The sequence below is a fragment of the Pocillopora verrucosa genome, chromosome 3, assembly GCF_036669915.1.
Source record: "Pocillopora verrucosa isolate sample1 chromosome 3, ASM3666991v2, whole genome shotgun sequence".
In the NCBI taxonomy this organism is placed as follows: Eukaryota; Metazoa; Cnidaria; class Anthozoa; order Scleractinia; family Pocilloporidae; genus Pocillopora; species Pocillopora verrucosa.
This window is the reverse complement of record NC_089314.1, coordinates 19198014-19220829: the sequence shown is the minus strand read 5'-3', so window position 1 is coordinate 19220829 and position 22816 is coordinate 19198014. Positions and strand designations below refer to the sequence as shown.

Genomic DNA, 22816 nt, shown 5'->3' with positions numbered 1-22816 from the left:
ATCAGCTTTAGGTAGATCAAATATAATTCTTGCTGCCCCGTAGTGTAGTCTTTCTATTGAACCGAATATATCAGAATTACTGCAAGGTCTCCACAGAACTAAACCATATTAACAGAAGTCAAAATTACTTTAAAAAAAATTATTTCAACACATCCCATGGGAGAAATCTGGATCGTTTTAGCGAGTTCAGTTTGTTAGCAAAGCTCTTTTTTGTTTTCTTGTACGTGTGGTACCCAGCTGAGTTTCTTGTCAACTGCCAAGCCCAGCAAGTGTGCATTCGTAACCCACGTAAGAATTGAGGTTCCTAATAGCACAGAAGCTATCGGTTCCATTGGGGTTCCTTTAATGAGTAACAAACCTGACTCTTGCCTGGTTGAGGTGTTAAACGGTTGCTAAGGCACCATGCATGTAATTCTTGCAACGCTGCATTTAACCGCGTAGTAGCTGTGTGTGTAGTTATTTCTATACAGTAGACCGTAGTATCGTCTGCATACATACACAGTTATCCTGAGCTGACAGAGGATGGAAGGTCGTTTGTGATTAGTGTGAAAAGAGTCGGTCTTAGCACCGATCCCCGAGGAATGCCAAAAGACACAGGTGGCAGATTTGACTCAGTTGGTCCATTCATCGCAGTAAATTGCTCTCTTCCATTTAGATGACTCCTAATCCAATCAAGGAGCGTGCCTGTAATGCCAAAGTCACGTTTCAGTTTCATTTTCAATATATCGTGGGAAACACTGTCAAATGCTTTTCGAAAGTACCTCTCCCAAGTCGAGGGCAAGGTATGACCATTGTCTATCTGAAACTAGGCTGCTCTCTTTGAATGCGTGTCGCATACTGTTATCATTGACTTCAGATTGTATAATCTTGCTTGGTACGCTAAGCAAAGAAACCAAACTGTAGTTCCCACAATCAGTTTCATCAAAGACTCAAAAGGTACTATCATTATCGTGTCCATCGATCATTATGGCAGGGAAAATATTCGCCAGACGCATTTCTTGTTTTCTTTGATGACACCAGCCTCTACTTACAATCTCTAGTTTACAAAATTTGGACATGGAAGATTACATGTGGAGCACGTTAAACATTCCATGATAGAGTCCGGCATGAAAGAGATACCGTCCCACTCGTTTAGATAATTGATTAGACTTCATGTACGTCCAGACCCTAGAAAGAAAGAGATTATTGTGAAAATGAACAATGAATATCTCACCGTAAAATTCACGGCCGATTTTCGGAGAAGTGTTAAATTTCCTTAAGGCGAAAATATACCCTTCGGACTTCTGCAAGCATTTTCAGGGAGCAACTGAAGCCGTGCGAGGCTTTGAACGGAAGACAGACGGGTTATTCATAATTTATTTTTGACTCGCACTTTTGCCACTCGTCGTTTGGCACACAAAAAACCATAAACGGTGCTTAAAATCGCCAGCCATATAGGCTACGAAGCAAGCTATCAAATATTGCTTTAGGAAAGTTCAGTGGCGTTTCCATGACAACTGATTTGAACTAACGACGCTGGCGCAAACGCATAGGTTCCATAAATATTCTGGAATTTCAAAATGGCGCCTGGTAGTAAGAAGCAGAAAAAAACGAAGTCTAAAAAATCTAAAGGCAGCCAGTCTGGACTGGTAAGCGAAAATTTTTGTGTTTCCTTCTGAGATGAATATAATTATGAAAGGTTGATTTTATTTTTGTGGATCTTAGAGTCGTATCGCCTCTACTCTTGTGCCAAGCGCCATTTTTGCAGCAGTACCAAGAACATCATCTAGTTTATCGCAAACATGGCCTCGTCGATCGCCATCTCCACTCGAGCAGGCAATAGGCGAAGCAGGAAACGTCGGTAGGGTTTTAATTGGTGATCTTTCGAAACGACCGCGGGCGGAGTTACCTTCAGTTCCAGGAGAAAACGGCGATGAACGCAGCGCATCAGCTGATCGACAGGGCAACGAACATGATCGTGACGAAAAGGTTAGGGAAGATTGGGAGGACGATTATGAAACCGTTCATGGCAGCAAAAAGTTTGACAAGACTACAAAATACCACAAGATGACTAAGGAAGGTACATTGGCTGTAACTGAGGAGATGGAAGGAGCAACAGCCGAAAACGGTGGGGAACCATCGCAACATTTCTACCATGTTTTAGATCATGACAGCGGTCAGGTCGTCCAGCCAGTATATTCGAGAGTTGACAAGAGGAAAAAAAGTGCAGCTAAACAATCTGTTGATGGAGACAAAGAAGAGGTACGAGATGGAGTCGATCCTGATGAGTATTAAATTTTCTTGCATGATACATTCAAAAAATATAGTAGGTTTTATCAGCAAGCAGCATAATGTTTTGAATTTTTCAAACTTTGCGATGACGTCACATGCCGGTATAAACCCACTTGCTGCTATAATTTTTATGCTCAATGCAACAAATACAGCAAAGGTGACTCAAATACTGCACTGAGTTGTCTTGTAACAAAGCACAAACTGATCAAAGGTTCTTTTGTAGTCATCTTTAACTATCTCTAGTTAATAAAAATACCACATTCCAAAATGCATATTTTTTTAACTTGCAAAATGTGCTAATTTGAAATTTTCTTGAGGCTTTCAGGTTTTCTTACAGGAAAACTATTTATCACTCCTTTACATCCTGTTATCAGTATCCATACTCTTTCCTTTGGTACTGACAAGGAGAAAATTGTTTAACCCTATAACTCTCAGAAGTGATTTACATGTAACTTCTTCCTATAGTATTCAAACATTTTGTTACCTTGATCTAACACCAAAACCTTGTACTATATTTACAAGGAAATGTGTAGTAGTGAGAGGGGAGTAAAAACAATTAGATCTTGGGAGTTAGAGGGTAAAGCAATCAAAGCTCTTTGTTCCTGATCTTTTCCTTTATTCTCATGATCTTATTGAATGATTCTGCAGTGTTAATGTAAGGAGAAATTAGATGCAGGTCACTTGCTGGGTTTAAAATGTTAAAGTACATGCATGTATATGCATATAGATGTTGAGTCTGAAGAAAATTAGTTTTCCTGTATTCTTTTTCTCTAACTGATAGAAAGAATCACTGAGTGAGGTCAGTTATAGTAGCGATGAGCTCACAGATGTTACCAGTCATGATGAAGAGAGCACAACTAGTGGATCACGAGCAAAACGTTCTCTTGATTTTGGTGGACGAAGACGCAGTAGGAAAGGCAGCAGAGAGGAAAGTCATGATGGTCAGGATATTGTTGATGGACCAGGATCTCACAGCAAAAAAGGGAGCACTAAACGGCAGACCCCTGACACAATTCAGGAGGTATCAGAAGATGCTGGTGAGGAAGGAGATGGGGCAGCTCCTCCTCCTATTCCACCTTACTTGGAAGACACATCCCCAGAGGCTCCTGAACGTCGCCGTAGGAATAGACAGAGGTCAGCACTGGATCAGTTGGATGGTCCAGGTGAGCCCCTTCCTCCTATTCCTGGGGATCCACCTGAGAACAGGCTCACGGATGAACAGAGAAGAGCTCTGAAGGTTGTGGAGAGGTTAGGGTTTGAGGGAGTGTCTCAGAAACTTGCTCTGAGTGATCTCTCTGAAGATTCTGAAAGTTATATGACACCAGTGGTGCCCAAGAATACTATTGACTTCAATGGAAAAACGAAATTTGAGCGAGAGCAGTTTAATGATACTTTGACAGAAAGTAATGTCCCAGTGTCTGAAGCAACAATCGAGGAAGCAAACCTAAGTTTAGGTCAAACATTTTCTGGTCTGGATGGTTATGAACTTCAGGAGGAGCTGCAATCTCCAAATGAACAAGCACAACGAGGTAAACATCTTAGTTTTAAAACCCAGGCTGGTAAGGCTAGCAAAGTTTCCTCATTTGTTAATCTCCTTAATGCACAAGAAAGGCATAGACAAGCTGAACGATCCTCCAATGCACCAGTAAAAGGACGAAGAGACCCAAGCCCCAACCAGTCTGGGGGTAGTAGCAAAGACAGCCAAGGATTTGTTGATCCATTTAATATCCAGAGACTTGAGGAAGCTCGGCAAGCAAATGAAACATCATTCTTAGAGAGACAACAAAAGTTGGAAAAACTTGTTGAGCAACAGCAAAATCTGTATCAAGAGCAATTAGAACAACAGAAAATCCAACAGCAACAACAGCAGGAAGTTGTGAGACAACAATGGAAACTACAAGAACAGCTTAGGGCATTAGAGAAGATGCAACAAGAGTTTAATGAGGTATGTACGTAGATGTGTCGATATGGACTTGAGGACTGCATCATTGATGAAAAAATTAAATAATTACAAACATACAGATACAAGCTGCTCGGTAAATGGTGCATGTATGCTTTAGTTCCAAATTAGGGTTTATCTCTGGGTAAGCTTATGTGTGTGTTCATGTTTCAACAAATTTATATTTAGAAGGATGTTTTTCTCCAATAAGACCTATTACTCATCTTATGTATTCAAGGTGAATATTATAAACTGTAATATTGCTTTCAGTTTGTAATTACAATCAGGCAAAAATACTGAATTAGTTATTATTTTGACAGAATGCTGACCTGTCACTGCAAGGACCAGCTGTGAGTGAATCTGATGTAAGACTCCAGCGACAGCTTGTGCGGCAGCAACAAGAATTCCTTCAAAAGCAGCAAGAACAATTGCAGCATTCTCAAAATCAGCAAGCTAGAGCTCTTGAGCAACAGGAGAAGTTGTGTGAACAGATCGGACAGTTAGGTGTGACATACTCTGTTTGATTCCATTTGAAGTTTGAAATATCGCCTGTCATCAGTTTTACATACCGGTAAACATGTAAATAGAAATTTTTGACTCAAATATTTCCTTAGCTCACAATGCTTTAAACTAGTTTCATTTCAGTATTCCCTAGTCTTGGATTATGATGAAACATGACCAAAAAATAGACAAAATTAACCCGATTGAAATTTTTTAAACCATGAAATATTTTTAACTACACTATGCACATGTTGTTTGTTAAGAGAATGAACATGACTGTAAGTTTGGTGAGAAGGTAAAACTCTTCCCTTAGATTATCATAGACCAATTTATGTAAAGAAGACGAAAAAATAGTTTATGTGTGAATCAATCAAATTTTATTTAAAATATGTGAGAACGAACGGCTATAATATTCTTTGAATTAACAATTAACTTAATCACCATTTTTCCTCGAATGATTTTTTACCAGAGGAACAGCAAAGGCAGCTTCAATCCAGTGTCAGCCTTCTTAGTCCAGCCGGTGAAGATCTGGCTGAGATCAAGCAACAAGAACAACAGATTGTCAATCTCCTGAATGAGCAACGGCGTGAGGAAAGCGAATTACAGAGACTGCATCAGTTGCAGCAACGAAGACTTGAAGAACAGAGTAACAGCTTTACACATGAAAGAAAGGTTCGAATGATTAATGGAAGCTTCATATCAATATGAACGCCTTGCACAAATGAAGTTTAGAATGTCGGTATAAAAATTTTATGGTTGATGATCCCTTTCCGGGGGTGGGGTGGGACAGTTTACACCGAGCCGGTTCATACTACTTACAGTGGGGCAAGCTTTAGCAAGATGGTCCCTCTGGTATTTTAGGTGCATTTTTTTTTTTCTTTTCACTTACACACCATATCGGGGATTTTTTAGGCTCTAGAACAAAACCAAGAAATGCTTCAAGGAAAAATTAAAGAACAGGAAACAAGGAGGATGCAACTGGAGCAGGAACTCGAGGAAATGCGACGAAAACACGTGGAGTCTGAAGAGCAGTGGAAGAAAAGACTTAATGCTGTGAGTGTTGAACCGTCGGATAGAAAAAGAAGGGAACGACTAGACAGAGGAGATGATCATGGTTACGGTGAGAAGAGACTGGACGAAAGAAACACCCAGGGTAATGTTGCAAGTTCGTACCAAGATAAAAAAGGGAGAAAAAGTAACCGAGCAACGGACGATTCTCCTCAATTTGACGATGTCAGGCATGCGCTTCAGAGTGCTAGTCAAAGCTCGAACTTGTCGTATCGTGATGAAATAGAAGGAAGACGAGACAGAAATAAGCAACGAAGCGCGGACAGCTCACGCCACGTTGATAGAGAAGGAAGATGGAGCGACGGAGACGCCGACAGCCCAAAGCATGGCAAGAGAGTCGGGAGGAAAACGCGGGAAAAAGGGGAAAGAAACTCAAGGAAAACCCGAATGAGAAGTGCTGAATCTGAACCAGTGATAACGAAGACAGACGCAGAAGTAACCAGAGTCCAGGTCGTGAGAGATGACGAAGTTTACCGCTTATCTAAAGGACGAATTGAACTGCTAGAGTCAGAGAAGTCGGCTATGATGGAACTGAACACGTCGTTACAAGAAGAAAACAAGGCTTTAAAGCAGCTTTCACTCTCTCTCCAAAAAGGAACAGGTTTGATTGCTACACTAAGTGGTTACACGTCTAAGTTAGGGTGAACTCTTTTTAAGATCCATCAAATTTTTTTGCTCGCGCGCAATTGGTCTAAACGCATCACGTGGCCGAATATTCCCAAGTGATATTCTCCAATTTTCAAACCTTATGTCCACTACGATATAAGTCTTCGTTCAAAATTTGAGCGTTTTGTGGTTGTTACAGAAGAAGGGAAATATTTGTTTGTTCATAAGCCGTACCGGAGAGCACTCAAAAGAAAACATCCCACGCAGCAAACAGTAAGATGTTGGTTAACATTTTTTCACACGCGTTGCAAAATATCTGAAGGATGATAAACACAATAGCCTCAATTTTGCTCGAACTGTCCGTACTTATTTTCGGGCTAAACAGAGGCTATTGATTGTATTTGATTTTGCAGTTATATACGTGTTATGCGTGGACAACGACGAGTGAAAAATATTTCTTGTTGTTTACCCAGGTGTCTCTTCTGTAGTTCTACAAAAGCAAATCAAGGACTTGCATCAAGAACAGAAAGTTTTACGTGATACAGGTCTGGTAAAGTTGTTGCCAATTTTATTTTCTCTTTGCTTTCTTTGACCTCTACTTACTTACATTGGTGTCCTTCTTTTTCATCTTTTTCATTTTACGTGGTGCTGTTTTTCTGATCAGTGGAAATTACAAACTACAGGCACGCTCTCAGTTGAGCAATTAGCTGTTGAACAGAAATTTAGAGGGATATGTATGCTTTTGCTCTTCTTGCAGTTCACAGACTCAACGTGGAACTCAGCAGATACCAAGCAAAATATCGCCCTGTGTCATTTGAGGTAACGAGCGGGTACTGAACTCAAACATATTGCTTTCTAACTACACTCATACGAGACATTCAATGTGAAGAGTTTATTTAGGATGAGTCAGTCAGTCTTCTAGTATACGCATCCTGATATAATCTTAACATGTACACCCTGATAATGTAGCAGCACAATACTTTGAGGAAAGGATAAACTAACCTTATGGCACTGCTAATCACAAAGAAAATCAATGATTGTAATGATATTTTACAGGGAGTAGGAATACCAAAATTGCAACAAATACAATAAAGAAAGTGGTCAAACATAGGACTGACCGAGCTAGAATGACTTAATTTTCTCGCTAAACGCTTAAATAATCCGAAACTTCCATGATGCCACGCGAACCTCTTCAAAGTGCCATCAGAGTATTAATTTCTCACTAATTCGTTCCCATGTCACTCAAGCGTCAGAAATAACATTTTTATTTGTAAACGGTTGTGATTGTGTTTCGGAACTCGCGTACTTTGTTCTCTCCAGGAGGTAGAAGGCATGGCATTGCCGTACAAGAAGGAGGCAGCTCCGTGGCTGGTAGGTATAACAATAACTGTACAAATGAAGAAAGGGCGTTGTGAATTGAATTATCAAAGTATTCACAGTTCAATTTTCTTTATAGCTTCATTATAGTAAATAAACCAGTCTGAATATTTTCCCATCCCATAATCGTCAAAGGTGAACTGCAATTGAAGAAAATGCAGAAAAAGAAGCTTGAAGAAATCCATCCTTCGACGAAGCTCCAATCCGTGCATCTGCGCAACTACTGTACCTACTGAACCACGAGTTTGGAATAGAGCAAATTTGCTTGTTTTTTTTTTTCACTTTAGGGATCTGGTCACGCATATATGAATTAAATGATGCTTCATGTAAGCTGTAATTTTCTCTCTTTTCTTCAGGTAAACACCAAGTTCTTGGCGCCGCTTTTCTTGGCGTACGACGATCGATTGAGAGAAAAAGAACAAATGATCAGAACTTACGATGTAAGTCGTTTTAAGTTTCGTTATCGATTATTAATTCGGTTTATGATGGCCAACATATTCAGTAAGATTAAAGAAACTAGAGTTTCCTTAGAATAAACGGGATAAGCAACAAACAGGTGAAAGGCATGTAGGCTTGGTCCATAAGTGTCGATTGGGAATTCTCTCCTACAACAGGCCGGGCTGGGTATGTTCAAAGCTGGGTCAAGAAAACTCATGGTTAGTGTGAAATTTGATTTTGGATCTGACAGCTGTTAAAGAAAATTCAGTTTAATTCTTTTTGCCTAAAAATTTGATGATTGCATGCTCTGAAAAGAGTAGAGAAAATTACTTTGAAAAAAGCTCTTGAATAGAGAAATGAAGAAACCCGGAACAAAATTTAAGCCTTGGTTAGTGGCCTTCGAACAGCTCGCCCCAGAGCTCTTTCTTTCCTTTGTTCTTTTACAGTTGCCCTTTTTCGGTTTTTTTCTCAGTTGCGATTGTAATTTGGCTGCAATTTATCTTTGTAGGAAGAGTTGAACTCTTTTAAGGCTCGAGTCATGGAAGTTGTCAAGGAAAATCAGCAGCTTCATATGGTAACTTCAGTTTGTCTCAGTCGTGGCTATCAACAGGCAACACACAGATTCTCTGACAACTTTCCTAATGCTGTCATATTTGTAACTGTTGAAGAATTTTTCCATCTGTGGACATAATTTCTTTTCAGCGCTTCATTTTTCATACTACTTTGATTTGTGTTTGTCTACATAGTTCGCGAGAAAGTTAGATTTTGATCATCATCACGACCTCTATACCTGGTTTCCCGTGTTTCTTATAAAAATTTGTTTAATTTGACAGAGCATCAGTAAGGCCAGTCCTGATGCATTGGGGCCGGATGAATGGTAAGAGACGTCAATATTTTGTTTTGATAATGAAGGACTTTTACTTTTTCATCGTTTCCTGGCTGTCTAAACCACGTGAAACTGGTTCGTTTTGGTTGATTTCCTGTAAAATTTTTTCCTCTGTTTTTTTATATCGTAAATAGCACTGTTAGTATTGACAGCACCATTTTTTTTATTGATCCTGTGATGAACTGAAAGTTTTGCCCGTATTTTTTCCAGCAATTTCAAATTGATTGCACTGGTTTTACTTTACTATGACTGATGATTGCCAATCAATTGCAGAACCACTTTGACAACCAATCGCACCTTGCTTACTCTCGTTTTCTCGCGTTTAGCACTGTGTTCATGCCTTTACTTTTAGTTTTCCAAACAGCAATCTTTGTTTTTTTTATTGGCCGTTGTGGTTTCTTCGGTTTTGGTTTTGTGATACTCTACTGCAAAGTGTTCTGTTAGGTCTGTAACAGATTGACTTAGCGGCGTTTGACTCTATTTTCTTGCAGGCAACAACTGCAGGAACAGGCAAAACTAGTGGTTGAGGAGAACGCTCTGTTGATGGAACAACAAGAAATACAAGACAAAAAAATGAAGGAAATGAAGAGAATCCACGGATTAGAAGGTGGCTATCGCTAACTTTTACCTTCCTTTCTCACGCAATGCTAAAGGCGCATGCTTCATACGCTGGTTCGCGAAAGGTTACTTAGAGCTTGCGAAACAAACGGTATCTTTTTGTTTCTCCCGCGAATAAAGACAAGTCTCGCGCGTGGGGGCAGAGACACACGTGACACGCGCATGGCTCGCCCCTTCGTGCTTGCGTTCATTGGACTGAAAAAACGCAAGTCAGTGATGCGTGTCCAGCGTGGTAATGTTATAATTTTTTTCATATTCGAGACACGGTGTGGTCTTATGATGTTGTTTTGTACCGCTAATCTGACAAAGTTTTTAACTTCATTGATTCAAGTGTTTTAGATATTTCCTTTTCGTCTGTTTTTGATTGGTGAATATTGTCGCTATTTTCTTTTCAGTCTCCAAGTTGTCCAAACGGATTTCAAGTCAAGAGTCAACTCGGCGGCGCCTTGAAACGGAGCTAGATGACATGCGTCGTACCCATAACAACCTAATGCGTCAGCATGAGGCCATGGTTGCTGATCAGGAAAACAAGATGTTGATTCAAGAGCATCTTAGAATAATGGATGAATGCAGGAGGTAAGAGGTTACCAGCACGTCTTTCATGTGATGGAGAAAGAAACGATAAAAACATCCATCAGTTTGACTGGAAATGCGTAGAATTAAATTTTGCATCCGTTGACTAGCATTAGAAATTGCAAGGTGACAAAAGATTGCAGCGATGAAAAGTGCGAATTCCAGAAACAGCTTTTACCACTGTACTTAGAGACCATTTGGTGAATGACATACGTGGAAAATGTTGTAAGACCCAGCAGTGTTGACAGTTTTCTCTTCGTGTTCTCAACTTACCCAACGTAACGCCCAAATACGTTGGCACGATTGCTTGGAGGAGGCATGAACGAGCGGGAAGGCACCTTCATCTTTACTGCGCCTACTACTCGTCAGCTTAATTTGAGCGCGTTCTGCGTAGGATAATAACCTGATTTTCTTGCTTTTCTTTTTTCTAGTGTACTTGAAGACTTGAAGGCGAAAACGAAATCAGAGACAGAGGAATACAATTCGAAGTTACAGGTGAATTAACAAACCATCACAGTTTGTCAATATAAATTACAGGGTACTAGTAGTTTGGTTAGAAGGAAAGTTTGCACGAGTCTTTTTTTTTTTACCCATCACAAGGAATAATAGAGCAGCATTCAAGTTAATTTTGTATCACCAAAACCAAAGTTAGCACAACGGACAATCAGGAGAAGCCGAAATATTTACCAGGCCCCAATTAGAACTCACAGAGAAAACAAGCTAACTTCCTAATGCGCGGGAAAACGCGTGTTACCGCATCTTTATTGGTTTTAGCTTTGCATCGATTAGTCGAGAAGATGGCGCGAATTTCCTAGACCAATCACAAAGCTTAGTGAAGCAACACGGACAATTACTTTTGGCACTAAAAAGATTTCACAAAACCAACTTAAGACAAGTTTGTTTTCTTACTCTCCTTGCAGTTGAAGTCTGCCCTCGCGCAAAAATTTTGAGGAATGATGATTTTAGATATGTGAAATTCACATATTTGCACTGCGGTGAAGAGACGAATAGTTGGCTTGTTAGCTCAGTTGGTAGAGCGCTGCACCGGTATCGCAGAGGTCATGGGTTCAAATCCCGTACGGGCCTGAATTTTTTCAGGTCCTATTTTCAACTACTAATTCAGTAGTGCTCTTAGCTGCGAGGAGCTCTTAAATTCGAATTTTTGAGGAATGTTTCCCCGGTTTTACTTCAGATTGCTCAACATCTTGTATATACTGCTGCGCTTTTGCTTTGAAGGCCATTGTTGAAAGTTACTAATGTATGGTACCTTTTTCATGTTAAAATAAAGGCAGTCCAGAAAGAAAAGAGCAACTTAGCCATAAAATTTGCAGGTATTTGTTGTTTATGTAGTGTACATAAATGCATTTTTAAAAACAATAGAAAATATGTCATGTACATTTTGGCTGGCGGAACACGCGCCATCTTTTCACGCAAGTTTGTCATGCGCGCAAGAAGAGGTGCATGACTCCTGTGACTCGCTGTTCGCGGTCTCCACGCTGTCGCCTCATGCTTTCCTTCGCCCTTTAAATAAAAGGCAAAAAAGCCCTTGTTCTTCAGGCTATGTTCATAAGTTCTCAATAATTCTAATCGATTCTAATATGTGTATTAAATCTGAAAGTCTCCACTGTTGGATTGCAGATGGCGAAGCTAAGAGCGCACAACTTGAACGAGAGCTTGATGCTTACAAGAAGTCTCTGCAGTGAGTACAAGTTTAATTTTAGGAAGTTGGTAAGATTTTTTATCAACGTAGGATCAACACAAATCTGAATGTCCAGAGAGGACTCGATATCCCCAAAACCTTCTGATTTCTTGCTTCAGTGCTCTACCAACTGAGCAACAGAGAAATCAATGGCGAGCCAACCCATCATTAGGTACACATGTGACAGGCGTCCTCCATTCTTGTAATTGACTCGTTCCCAGTCGTCTCCAAAAGGTGCGCGCCAAAGTGGGGAAGAGAGGGCTCATGAGAAGGAAATGGAGGAGAAGACGTCGTCTTCCTCTCTCGCTTTCTCCCTACACATCGCGCTCCGTGCCCCCATCCTACCCAGGTAGCTGCCCCACTTTGAAGACGACTGATTGAAATCAGAAATCAGTTTGCAACTGTAGCTCAGCGCAAACTGTACGCGCGAAAGTAGCGCGATTTGGTTTGTCTGTTGCTGGCATAAAACATAAAATAGGGGTTGATGATTAATTTCTTTCTATAACCAGAAGGCTGAGAACCGTCGTCTGTCTTAATCTACAGGAAATCGGAGCGGAAGTTTCTGTTTCTTCAAAGAAAGTTAGAGCACATTCAGGAACGAGAGCTGACAGCGCAGGAGACTCTGTCACAAGTTCTAACCATTGTAAGTGTGACGTGTCACTGAATTGCGTGACTACTACTAAATTTTAGTCGATCTTTACCCAGATGCCTCTGGTCCCAACCTGACCACACCCTCTTTGCATCGTTTGCTGCTTTTCTTTTTCCCTTTTTAGCGAGAAAAGCATGAGTGAGAGAACGTGGCGCATCCGAAGGCATAGGGCCAAAAAAACAAAAAAATTCAAACAGGGGTTGGGAGGAAATAGGGAAAGGGTCTTCGGCCTGGCTGAAAAATAAAGGAAAGGAGTGTTACGCTTTCTAGACTTAATGCTTTCAGTGAATTTCACTGAGATTTTCTTTCCTTAGGCGGAGAAAACAGCAGCCGAGAGGGACAACTACGTACAATTTGTAAGTTTACTACTGTGCTTTCCGTGTACATGTACGTTTTCAAATATTCTTCCAGATACCGTGATGTTGCTATTTTATTAATTGGATATACATCGCAGGCCAAGACACAGAAGGCGGAACAACAGAAAGCTGCTTCGAAAATTCTTGCCGGAACTCAGAACATCAAAGGACTCGAGGAAAAACTCCAGGTACGGAAAATAGAAAAACATCTGGTAATACATTCAGCAACTTGCTTTAGGAAGAGTATATTTAAGTGGTTACTCAAGGAATAATCTTTGTAAAAACAATACTACACATCTTGCACCATGTCATAACGACGCTACGCATGGGCAACAGGAGCAATAACAATTTAATTCGACACGAAGAAAGTCCTATGTGTACATCTTCATCTCTCTCACTCTGGCTCTCATTTTACAACACGAGGTCCGTAAAACTACTCTCGCACATGCGCAGTACGATCGACTTAATCAAGCTTTCCCTCCTAACACACCCTACTTCTATTTTAGTGTGATTAATTTTTTAATTGGTTTCAGGAGTACAGGAGAAAGGCTACGGATAAAGTCGCCATAGTAACGGGAAGGTAGGTGACAGGTTGTTTAGTTCTTCAAATGGAAATTCTCAAATGTGATTTGTTACGACCTGAATTAGGAAAGGACAGACAAGCGTTTAAAGAGGAGATTTGCTGATAAAGCTCCCGAGCAAAACGATATGAAAAGGAAATTTTCTGTTTGAACTGATTTTTTTATGAAGTTCTATAGCACAGCTGAGAAGCAATTCTGGTGAGAACTGACAAAAAGCCTAGGAAGACAGCCAAACTATTCAAATAGATACGCGCTGAGACCAAGAAATGACCTGTTAAAACAACGTTTTGTTATCCATCCAAATCCAAACAGGCTGCGAGAGAAAGAAACCGAAATCAACAAACTTAAAGAGCAGTACGAGGGGGAAATTAATAATCTTCGCGCTGTGGTCAGACAAAAACAACGCCAGTTGGAATTAATGATTGGAGACAACAGGTGAGATATAGGATTCTCTCGCGATATGGTCAAGTCTTTCTGCAGATGCTGTTTATGTCATGTCATTCAATAGCAGTTCATTTTGTCGGTTGATACTGAAGTACTTATTAGTTTCATCTGTACCACAGGAACGTTGACAAAGAACTGGAAAAAGTTTGGAAGACAGCAGCCGCTGATAACAGGCGAATGAAGGACACAGTTCGTCAAAAAGGTGGCATGTTTGATTCCGACTCAGACCCCAATGCACATCTATCTTCGGAAGAAGGGGAGGCTGCATAGTCAAACAATGCAATGGTGAGAGACCTTCGCTAACGGAATCGAGAAGACAAGTGCTACAGGACTAATGAATTTTTGCGTGAACACGTGTTGTATAAACAAAATCTAATTTAAAGTTATGGAAAGCTTATTTAAACTAATTGAAATTTTTCAATAAAATGGTCTATACAGTCCTTTTTATGTTTGGTTCGTTATTTTGAAGAAATGGATCCTACTAGGAGGTTAAATATTTTATTTGATTGGCTTAAGACTGAAAACGGATTATCTATGAAGATGAAACTAACAGAGGGTGATTCACAAATAGTTTTGATTTCTTAACTCTTCCTGCATAACGCTTCATAATAAGAAACCAATTTAAACAAAACAATTGACTTAATTCTAGTATCGAAACCATGATGAATGGAAAGCCTGGGTTTAGAGCGATTGCCAAGTGGCTGCGGAAATGACAGGTTATTTTTTTCACGACTTATTTAATAGGTAATAGAGTGGATGCAAAAATTTAATCATTTTCTTTAGTTGTGAGAACTAAAGTTAATCCCGTATAGTCCAATGAGATACCGATATGACTGAATGAATAAATAGGAAACTCGGTGTAGAAAAATAAAAAAAAGATGAGTGCTATTGAAACTACTCCTTGTGCATTTTGGAGTAAATTAGCATTAGTGAAAATTGCACAAACCCTACAGGGTTAAACTCGTTTACCAACTTACACCCAAATGATTTGTTAACATATAACAAACGCACAAAAAAGAATACGCGAAAGGGAGACGACCAATGATTAAAAAAAAAAAAAAGAAGTTAGATTTTTGAGAGGAAATAGGACCGTCATATTTTCGAAACAGAAATTAGTTTTAGGCATTCTATAAATGCTATTCAGTAAGCCAATGAGCATTGCAGGCTCGCGCTATTACCGTGTTTGTTTTCTCCTTTGAGTCCATTTATCGAACGTGCAAGTCGAAGTCCTAGTCTTCTTTCAGGCAAAACTATGAACAACTCTTCGGTGATCAAAGTTAATCCATCAATCCCTAGCGCTGAAGTTTGTTGCCTGTCCCTATACCATGGCAGTGCTATAATGGTAGTTAACACGCTGATTGCCCTGTTAGGTACGTTTGGTAATTTTCTTGTCTGCATAGCGGTACTCACCAAGCCTCGTCTTCGCCGATGCTCGAATATCCCATTGCTTAGTTTGGCCATTGCTGACTTGATCATAACAGTGATCTGCGAGCCTTTGGTCGTGGCAATGGTCGGTAAAATAACCTTTCTACACGAGTGTGCGCCTAGTCTTGAACTCGGTTACTCACTTTTAGCCAACCTTTGCTGTTCCTCGTCGCTTATGCATCTTGTGGCAATCAGTATGGACCGCTTCTTAGCTGTCACCTTCCCTCTTCGTCATGGTCGGATCATGAAGAACTACGGCTTAAAAATCATGCTGGCAACAGTGTGGGTTGTCGCTTTTGCATTCGCCATAGTTCGACAGCTCTTCCCGAAAAAAACTTATTACTTAGCTGCAGTAATGTTTGCCGTTGGTTATTTCCTCATGTTCGTTTGTTACCTGTTGATATTGCTTACTTTGGTCAGGGGAAGGAAACGAAAGGGCCGTCTGGGAGCGCAATCATCTATTGATGTCAATTTGAAAGTCGAAAGGCGTGTTGCACTAACACTGGCAATTGTGATCATTTTGTTTTCTGTCACCTGGTTTCCGTTGATTGCTGTTTTTTTCATCACAGGAAAATCTCTGGTTGAAAAGTATGGTCCAGCATACATGTGGATTAGATCTTTGGCTCTCTCTAACTCTGCTATGAACTTTGTTGTTTACAGCGCAAGAATTCGAGACTTCCGCGATGCCTATATCTCGATATCCCGCAAGATGTTCGGTTGCTAAGTTGAAAATGCAAACACCGGTTCTATTGTATGGTAGAGCTTCTGATATTATGTCCTGTGGTAAAGGGATCAGTTGCAATGATCAATTTATTATAATAATATTAAAAATCATACGCTTAAGTTAAGCTTATGAATTATATCCAAATATTTTCCTACTTTCGATTCATAGTTGGAAATCTCGAAACTGATTAATGTAAAGAACACAGTGAGTCAACCTTAATTTACATTCGAACACATAAAAAACCGCGAATGACTTTATCCATTCGGCATTTTTCTATTCGAAGCATTGAAACATGTCAAAGCAATCCGGTTGTACGTAGAAGAACCTTAATTTTGCTTCAAACTGGTCTTTGCAAATGCAAAGGAAAGGTGTACAGAGGGTAAAGATAAAATAAAATGAAATATTAAATACGCCTGTTCTGCAGCTTTTTCAACTCTCAATTTTTCCGTGATGTAGACCTATTCTCCCAGGTTGCAATAAAAAGCCTAATACTAGTGCCAGGTCCCCAGTAGTCATAATTAGTTCAGTTGCTGGAAAAGCCTCCATATATTATACAGTGACAAAACTTTACATCACAGTGTATTGATGCCTTAGCCTCGGCTAGAAAATGTTTGAATCGGTCATTTGAAAGGTCTCGAGTTTCTCTTATCTGCTTCGTCCAATCCATTAAACATCCAAATGTTTTTATCAATGAGGTTGCACGGAAAGACTGACAACTGTTGTGATCTGTCAACTTGTGTTGCAGAAATAGCGATTATTCCATGGAAAGTGCGCAGGAACGATTCTTATTCACGAGTTGCGTTGAATAAAAAAAAAAGAACGACTAAGCGCAGCGAACGAGTGAGTTTTTTGATGCATCGCAACGAATGACTAAAAACTGTTCGTGCGCACTTTCCCTGATATGATGTTTACACTCTGAAGTACGAAGCGAACGACGATGAAAATGCATCGTTCGTCCAATCAGGGACACGAACAATAGGATTTCACAAGGTAAATCAGTGTGCAGGGAATGAAATCTTTCTTAATACTTTCTGGCACTAACCTGACATTCTCATCGCTTTTTTAAAATTTCGTTCAGGTTAAGAGAGAGAAGACATCAGTCGCGGCTATTTTTTCGTGAGAGTTGAAGGAGGATGGCAAAGGGTTTTTGCGTGACGCGTGATGGCCCCAAAATTTGCTGGGTGACGCGTGATTGTACCCAAATTATCCGCGTGATGCGGGACCGGACATCACAACATGATGCGTGATTTGCTATTTTTACAAGCCGTGACGCGTGATTTACAAGACTTACTAATCAGATTTCCGTGATAAGTGAACGCTCTTTGACCAAGAAGGATACCAGACATTAAAAGTAAATAGACTCTTAACAAAAATCAATAAACCAGGGCAGCTGTGACACTGTCTTCTGGTCTTTTCCGTCCTTTGCTAAGCTTTGCTTGACCTTGGATGTCTTTAATCTTCGCTGTAGGTCCAAGCAATCGTGACACAAAAGGCATAAGTTAATAAAGTTAAAATTTGCACATGGACTATGACCTTCTGTGTTAGTTTTGTCGATCTCGTGGTCGTGATAGTAAAGTCCACGAGTCAGTCCATGAATTCTACAGCTTGAAAGATAGCCAATTTGACAAAGTTCATACTAGTTCTCACGAGACAACCATTATACCATACAAAAGTTCAAACTACGGAAACATTGATAAAACTACGACTACTGATTCCTTGAACAACGAACTATGATGACTATGATGCCCAGACGAACACCTCAGATGTTGAAAAAATCAAGACTCTTCGTTTTTACTGTGTTCAATACTTGTAAAGTACGATTTAACATTCCGATACGAAGCCTGAGTAAACGCTCTCGGAGCGTCTAGTTTTAACAAGTAAGTCGTCTTTATTGTCTAACAAAAAGCAATATGTCATGTGAAACACAATTCATACCAGAAGGAAAACGTCGGATGCAATACAATTTCTAATAATACATCCGATAGGATAAAAACCTTACAGTATTAGCTGAGCGTACTTACTCCTTTTTTACGTGACGCGTGATTGGTTAAAAAAATCCTCCGTGATGCGTGATTTAATAGAAAAATTCGCGTGATGTGTGATTGCAACCCCCCCTCCCTCTTTTGCCACCCTCTTAATATATCATTTCTTGTATTCGAAGACTCGATTGATCCAGCCCACCCTAGTCTCCCTCGAGATCGTATATCAAATGCAAAAGTGAAACAACTGAAACTCCAATATCTGTATTCCCTTGACACTCGAAGAACATATTGAGATATCTCGACAGAATCGGTAGTTCACACAAGTAATTGGGAATCACGCCATAATTTCTTGGCTCCCGAAGAAGTAAACAAAAGAGGTTTACACATCAGCTTTGCTTTGTTTCCAGAATCAATCAATAATGAATATACAAAATATTTCATTGGAATACAGCGCGAATACTTCAAGTGACTCCACAGACGATTGCGTCCTTCCGCAGACACATGGCGTGCTTCTTATGATAGTTAATTCTATAGCAGCCCTGGTCGGAACCTGTGGAAACATTTTGGTTTGTATTGCAGTGCTCACGAGCACTCGTCTTCGTCGCAGCTCTAACTTCCTTCTTCTCAGTCTGGCCATTGCTGATTTAGTAGTGACAATGATCTGCGAGCCTTTGGTAGCTGTTATAGTCGCTAAGAGAGCGTTTCTCCATGATTGTGCATCCAGCCTGGAGCTTGCCTACGTTATCAGCTCAAACCTCTCGTGCTCTGCATCAGTCATGCACCTGGCAGCCATCAGTGTGGACCGTTTTCTTGCCGTCGTCTTCCCTCTCCAGCACAAACGGATCATGAACAGTTACGGTTTGAAGATCATGTTAGGAGTTGTCTGGGGCGTATCTATCATTTTCGCTTCATGCCGCATTCCCTTCCTCAAGGAGACATCTTATCTGGTTCTCGTGATGTTTGTTGTAAGTTATGGGTTAATAATTATCTGCTACGCGACCATCGTGACTTTTCTTGTCAAAGAAAAGCGAAGAAAAAGTGAACTCAGAGCACCACCTACAGTTGTTGTCAATTCCAAAATCGAGCGCCGCGTGGCGTTTACACTGGCAATGGTAATAGCTATCTTTACCGCATGTTGGCTGCCGATGATTGTCGTGTTCTTTGCTGCAGGTAAATCCCTTGTTAAGATGTATGGGACTGCTTACATGTGGATCCGATCCTTGGCACTTTCAAATTCAGCCATGAACTTCATCATCTACAGTGCAAGGATTCGTGACTTCCGGGAAGCTTACGCTCTAATATGCCGAAAGACTTTCCACTGCTCGTAATAATTCAGTCGTGAGTATCAAGGCTGGGCATCCGAACTATCTGTATACGTTATAGTCAATCGTTAACTTTTGAGGAAAGACGGGCAAAAGCAATGAGAAAATTAACCGTGAGGGAATGAATCAAAAGGATGCAATGTAAAAACGTGAATTGGTAAATTTAGAGGTAAACAGACAACAGATATATTAAGAGCTTTGAGAGATCTAAAGACACCGGTTCTAAATATATCATTTCCTTTCTGCTGACATAAAAGTCGACGAAGCAAATAATGCAGTGTCCATATTAGAAATTTAGAAACATCGCCCAATATTTTATGTAAAAATTAACCCAATTTGCTACAGCGGAAGTAAGTCGATATCGATCTACTCAAATACACCTGTATTTGAGTGTGCGGGGTTTTCAAAGTTTATATCACACTGAAAACCAGAAATGTTTCATATTGTTTCGTGATAGGTTGCTTAGCATTTGATCAGTAATTTTTATTATAGCTAGTTTGAACAGTATTGAATAATAAGGGCTCTTATACTGTACGGAGTGTCATGGAAAAATAGCGAGGTATGGCGCTCAATAAATGTATTTTAATTTTTTCTTTTTTTAATTCAAAAGAGACACAAACACAAATATGGGCGGCCGTCACCGCAAAAAGTACAGGCATTACAAATGGTTTGTAATAAACAGAAATGGTCTAATCGTCTTTTAAGAGATCTATTTAAACTACAAATGAACAAGTTGCCTTTGGCGAAATGAAATTTTCAAACCAAAAATGATTTATACAATTCAAGAAACTGTGCAGCCACCCTTGTTGAACTGATTCAATAGAAAAAACAGGAGTGGCTCAGAGTTAACTGAAATGGTTCAGTGTCGAAATGACAAAGTCAAGTCTTGAATGGATCAGCGTGCTGTGACATTCATTGCTATGCCAAACAGTCCAACTAACTGCACTTTGGTTCAGCGACTTGACACAAACGGTTCAGAGTAGTGTGAAATGGCTTAAGTAATCGCTTCATTGTTCTCGCTTAGATGTTAAGGATCGCAAAGTATTTCATCGTGAAAATTTAATAAAACCTGCACGTAAGCGTTAACTCCGCGTTTGCATTGGCACTTGATTTTCTGTTGATTGCTATTAGCCAGTTTCAAATCATTCTTTTATTCTTTTCAGTTTCTTAATGTAAAAACTGCTGTACTTAAAATGGAGAATTTTAACATATCAAACTTACTTCCCATAATTAGCACGACTATTTGCTCCAATTGGCGTTCAGGCTGACAACGTTTTTTTTCCTACTGCGCTTGCGCATTAGAGTATCAATCGCATTAGGAACAATTTAAATTTGTAACCATGGCGGCTGCAAGGGAAAGGAGAGTCCCAAAACGATACTCCGACGAGGTCTTTTCAAGGGGGGGGGGGGGGTGGTTTATTCAGAAGAAGATAAGAACAAAAACCAACGACCGTAAACTTTATCCTGTCGTTGTGACAGCTGTAGACAAAGTCATAAAACGAGTGAAAATTCACTACGTTGGAATCTTTGAAATATTTTTTTGCGATACTTGCAGCTTCTCTCTGTGTCTTCGAGTTTTTATGTATTAATATAAAATAGGACCGTCATAGTTTCGAAACAAATTAGTTTCAGGCATCTTACAAATGCTTGTAATGCATTATTATATGGCTTGCCTAAGTATCAGTTAAAAAGATTGCAGTATGTACAAAACACGGCGGTTAGGGTTGTGTGTCAAATGAGTAAGTTTCAGCATATCACACCTGTTTTGCAGAAGCTTCACTGGCTACCGATCCAATACCGTATTATTTTCAAGATTCTGCTTCTAGTGTATAAATCACTGAATGGGGCATCGCCTAGTTATTTAGCTCAGAAACTACATTATCGTTCTCCTACTGGATCATCTAGGTATGTTAGTAATGAACCTTTAATGCAACCTAGATCGTATACTAAGACCTACGGAGACAGAGCATTCGCTATTCATGCGCCAAGAGAATGGAACTTACTACCCTATGAAATTCGGAAGTCTAACACTATCTCAATTTTTAAAAGAGCACTTAAGAGGTTCCTGTTTAGTAAATATACTAATAACAGACCATTATTTTTAGAGATTTATACATATCGCTTTAGATTTATAGTAGGATATGGTTGTAAATTTGTAAATTTTTATTAATAATGTATGATTTTGTAAAGCGCCTTGAGCAGAGGATATGAACACTATATAAATAAAGTTATTATTAGTAGTATTATTATTAATCAGTAAGCCAATGAGCATTGTGAGCTCGCGCTATTACCGTGTTTGTTTTGTCCTTTGATTGCATTTATCGACGTGCAGGTCAAAGTCCCAATATTCTTTCAGGCAAAACTATGAACAACTCTTCGGCGATCAAAGTTAATTCATCAATCCCCAGCCCTGAAGTTTGTTGCCTGCCCCTGTCCCATGGCAGTGCTATCATGGTAGTTATATTTGCTTGATTGCATAGCAGTACTCACCAAGCATTGTCTTCGCCGATGCTCGAATATACCATTGCCGCTTACTTTGGCCATTGCTGACTTAATCGTAACAATGATTTGCGAGCCTTTGGTTGTGGCAATAGTCGGGAAAAGAGCCTTTCTACACGAGTGTGCGCTTAGTCTTGAACTCGTCTACTCGCTTTTAGCCAACTTTGCTGTTCCTCGTCGTTTATGCATCTCGTGGCTATCAGTACAGACCGCCTCTTAGCTGTCACCTTCCCTCTTCGTCACGGTCGGATCATGAAGAACAACGGCTTGAAAATCATGCTGGCTACAATGTGGGTTGTCGCTTTTGCATTCGCCACAGTTCGACAGCTCTTCCCGAAAAAAACTTATTACTTAGCTGCAGTAATGTTTGCCATTGGTTATTCTCTCATGTTCGTTTGTTACTTGTCGATATTGCTTACTTTGGTCAGGGAAAGGAAACGAAAGGGCCGTGTAGGAGCGCAATCATCCATTGATGTCAATTTGAAAGTCGAACGGCGTGTTGCACTAACACTGGCAATTGTGATCATTTTGTTTTCTGTCAGCTGGTTTCCGTTGGTTGATGTTTTTTTTCATTACAGGAAAATCTCTGGTTGAAAGTTATGGTCCAGCATACATGTGAATTAGATCTTTGGCTCTCTCTAACTCTGCTATGAACTTTGTTATTTACAGCACAAGAATTCGAGACTTCCGCGATGCCTATATCTCGATATCCCGCAAGATGTTCGGTTGCTGAGTTGAAAATGCAAACACCAGTTCTATTGTAATGGTAGAGCTTCTGATATTATGTCCTGTGGTAAAGTGATCAGTTGCAATGATCAATTTATTATAATAATATTAAAAATCATACGCATATGTTAA

At 39.9% G+C, this 22816-nt stretch overlaps 3 protein-coding genes and 1 pseudogene across 4 annotated transcripts; all 4 read left to right on the top strand.

The window, feature by feature from the left end:
• The first annotated feature begins 1552 nt into the window (after positions 1-1552).
• Positions 1553-14446, top strand: LOC131794335 (trichohyalin-like). The gene is made up of 23 exons (XM_059111856.2): positions 1553-1628; positions 1705-2241; positions 3053-4216; positions 4531-4714; positions 5181-5383; positions 5624-6380; positions 6859-6930; positions 7143-7204; positions 7706-7756; positions 8119-8202; positions 8709-8774; positions 9034-9077; positions 9578-9693; positions 10100-10280; positions 10709-10772; positions 11566-11608; positions 11916-11976; positions 12520-12619; positions 12940-12981; positions 13080-13169; positions 13515-13561; positions 13875-13997; positions 14126-14446. The coding sequence occupies exons 1-23, from the start codon at positions 1560-1562 to the stop codon at positions 14274-14276; spliced, it is 4311 nt and encodes a 1436-aa protein (XP_058967839.2). The 5' UTR covers positions 1553-1559; the 3' UTR covers positions 14277-14446.
• Positions 14447-15258: 812 nt separating this feature from the next.
• On the top strand, positions 15259-16516 carry LOC131794355 (histamine H2 receptor-like). Its single transcript, XM_059111884.2, has one exon. The coding sequence runs from the start codon at positions 15259-15261 to the stop codon at positions 16153-16155; it is 897 nt and encodes a 298-aa protein (XP_058967867.1). The 3' UTR covers positions 16156-16516.
• A 1317-nt stretch (positions 16517-17833) lies between these two features.
• Positions 17834-20426, top strand: LOC131794333 (histamine H2 receptor-like). Of its 2 annotated transcripts, none has more exons than XM_066164035.1 (2): positions 17834-18032; positions 18589-20426. In XM_066164035.1, the coding sequence occupies exon 2, from the start codon at positions 18653-18655 to the stop codon at positions 19463-19465; it is 813 nt and encodes a 270-aa protein (XP_066020132.1). In that variant the 5' UTR covers positions 17834-18032; positions 18589-18652; the 3' UTR covers positions 19466-20426. The 2 variants fall into 2 exon arrangements, with proteins under 2 accessions (XP_066020132.1, XP_058967837.2); XM_059111854.2 differs by having other exon boundaries at positions 18545-20426.
• Positions 20427-21823: 1397 nt separating this feature from the next.
• On the top strand, positions 21824-22691 carry LOC131794194 (adenosine receptor A2a-like; annotated as a pseudogene).
• Positions 22692-22816: the final 125 nt, after the last annotated feature.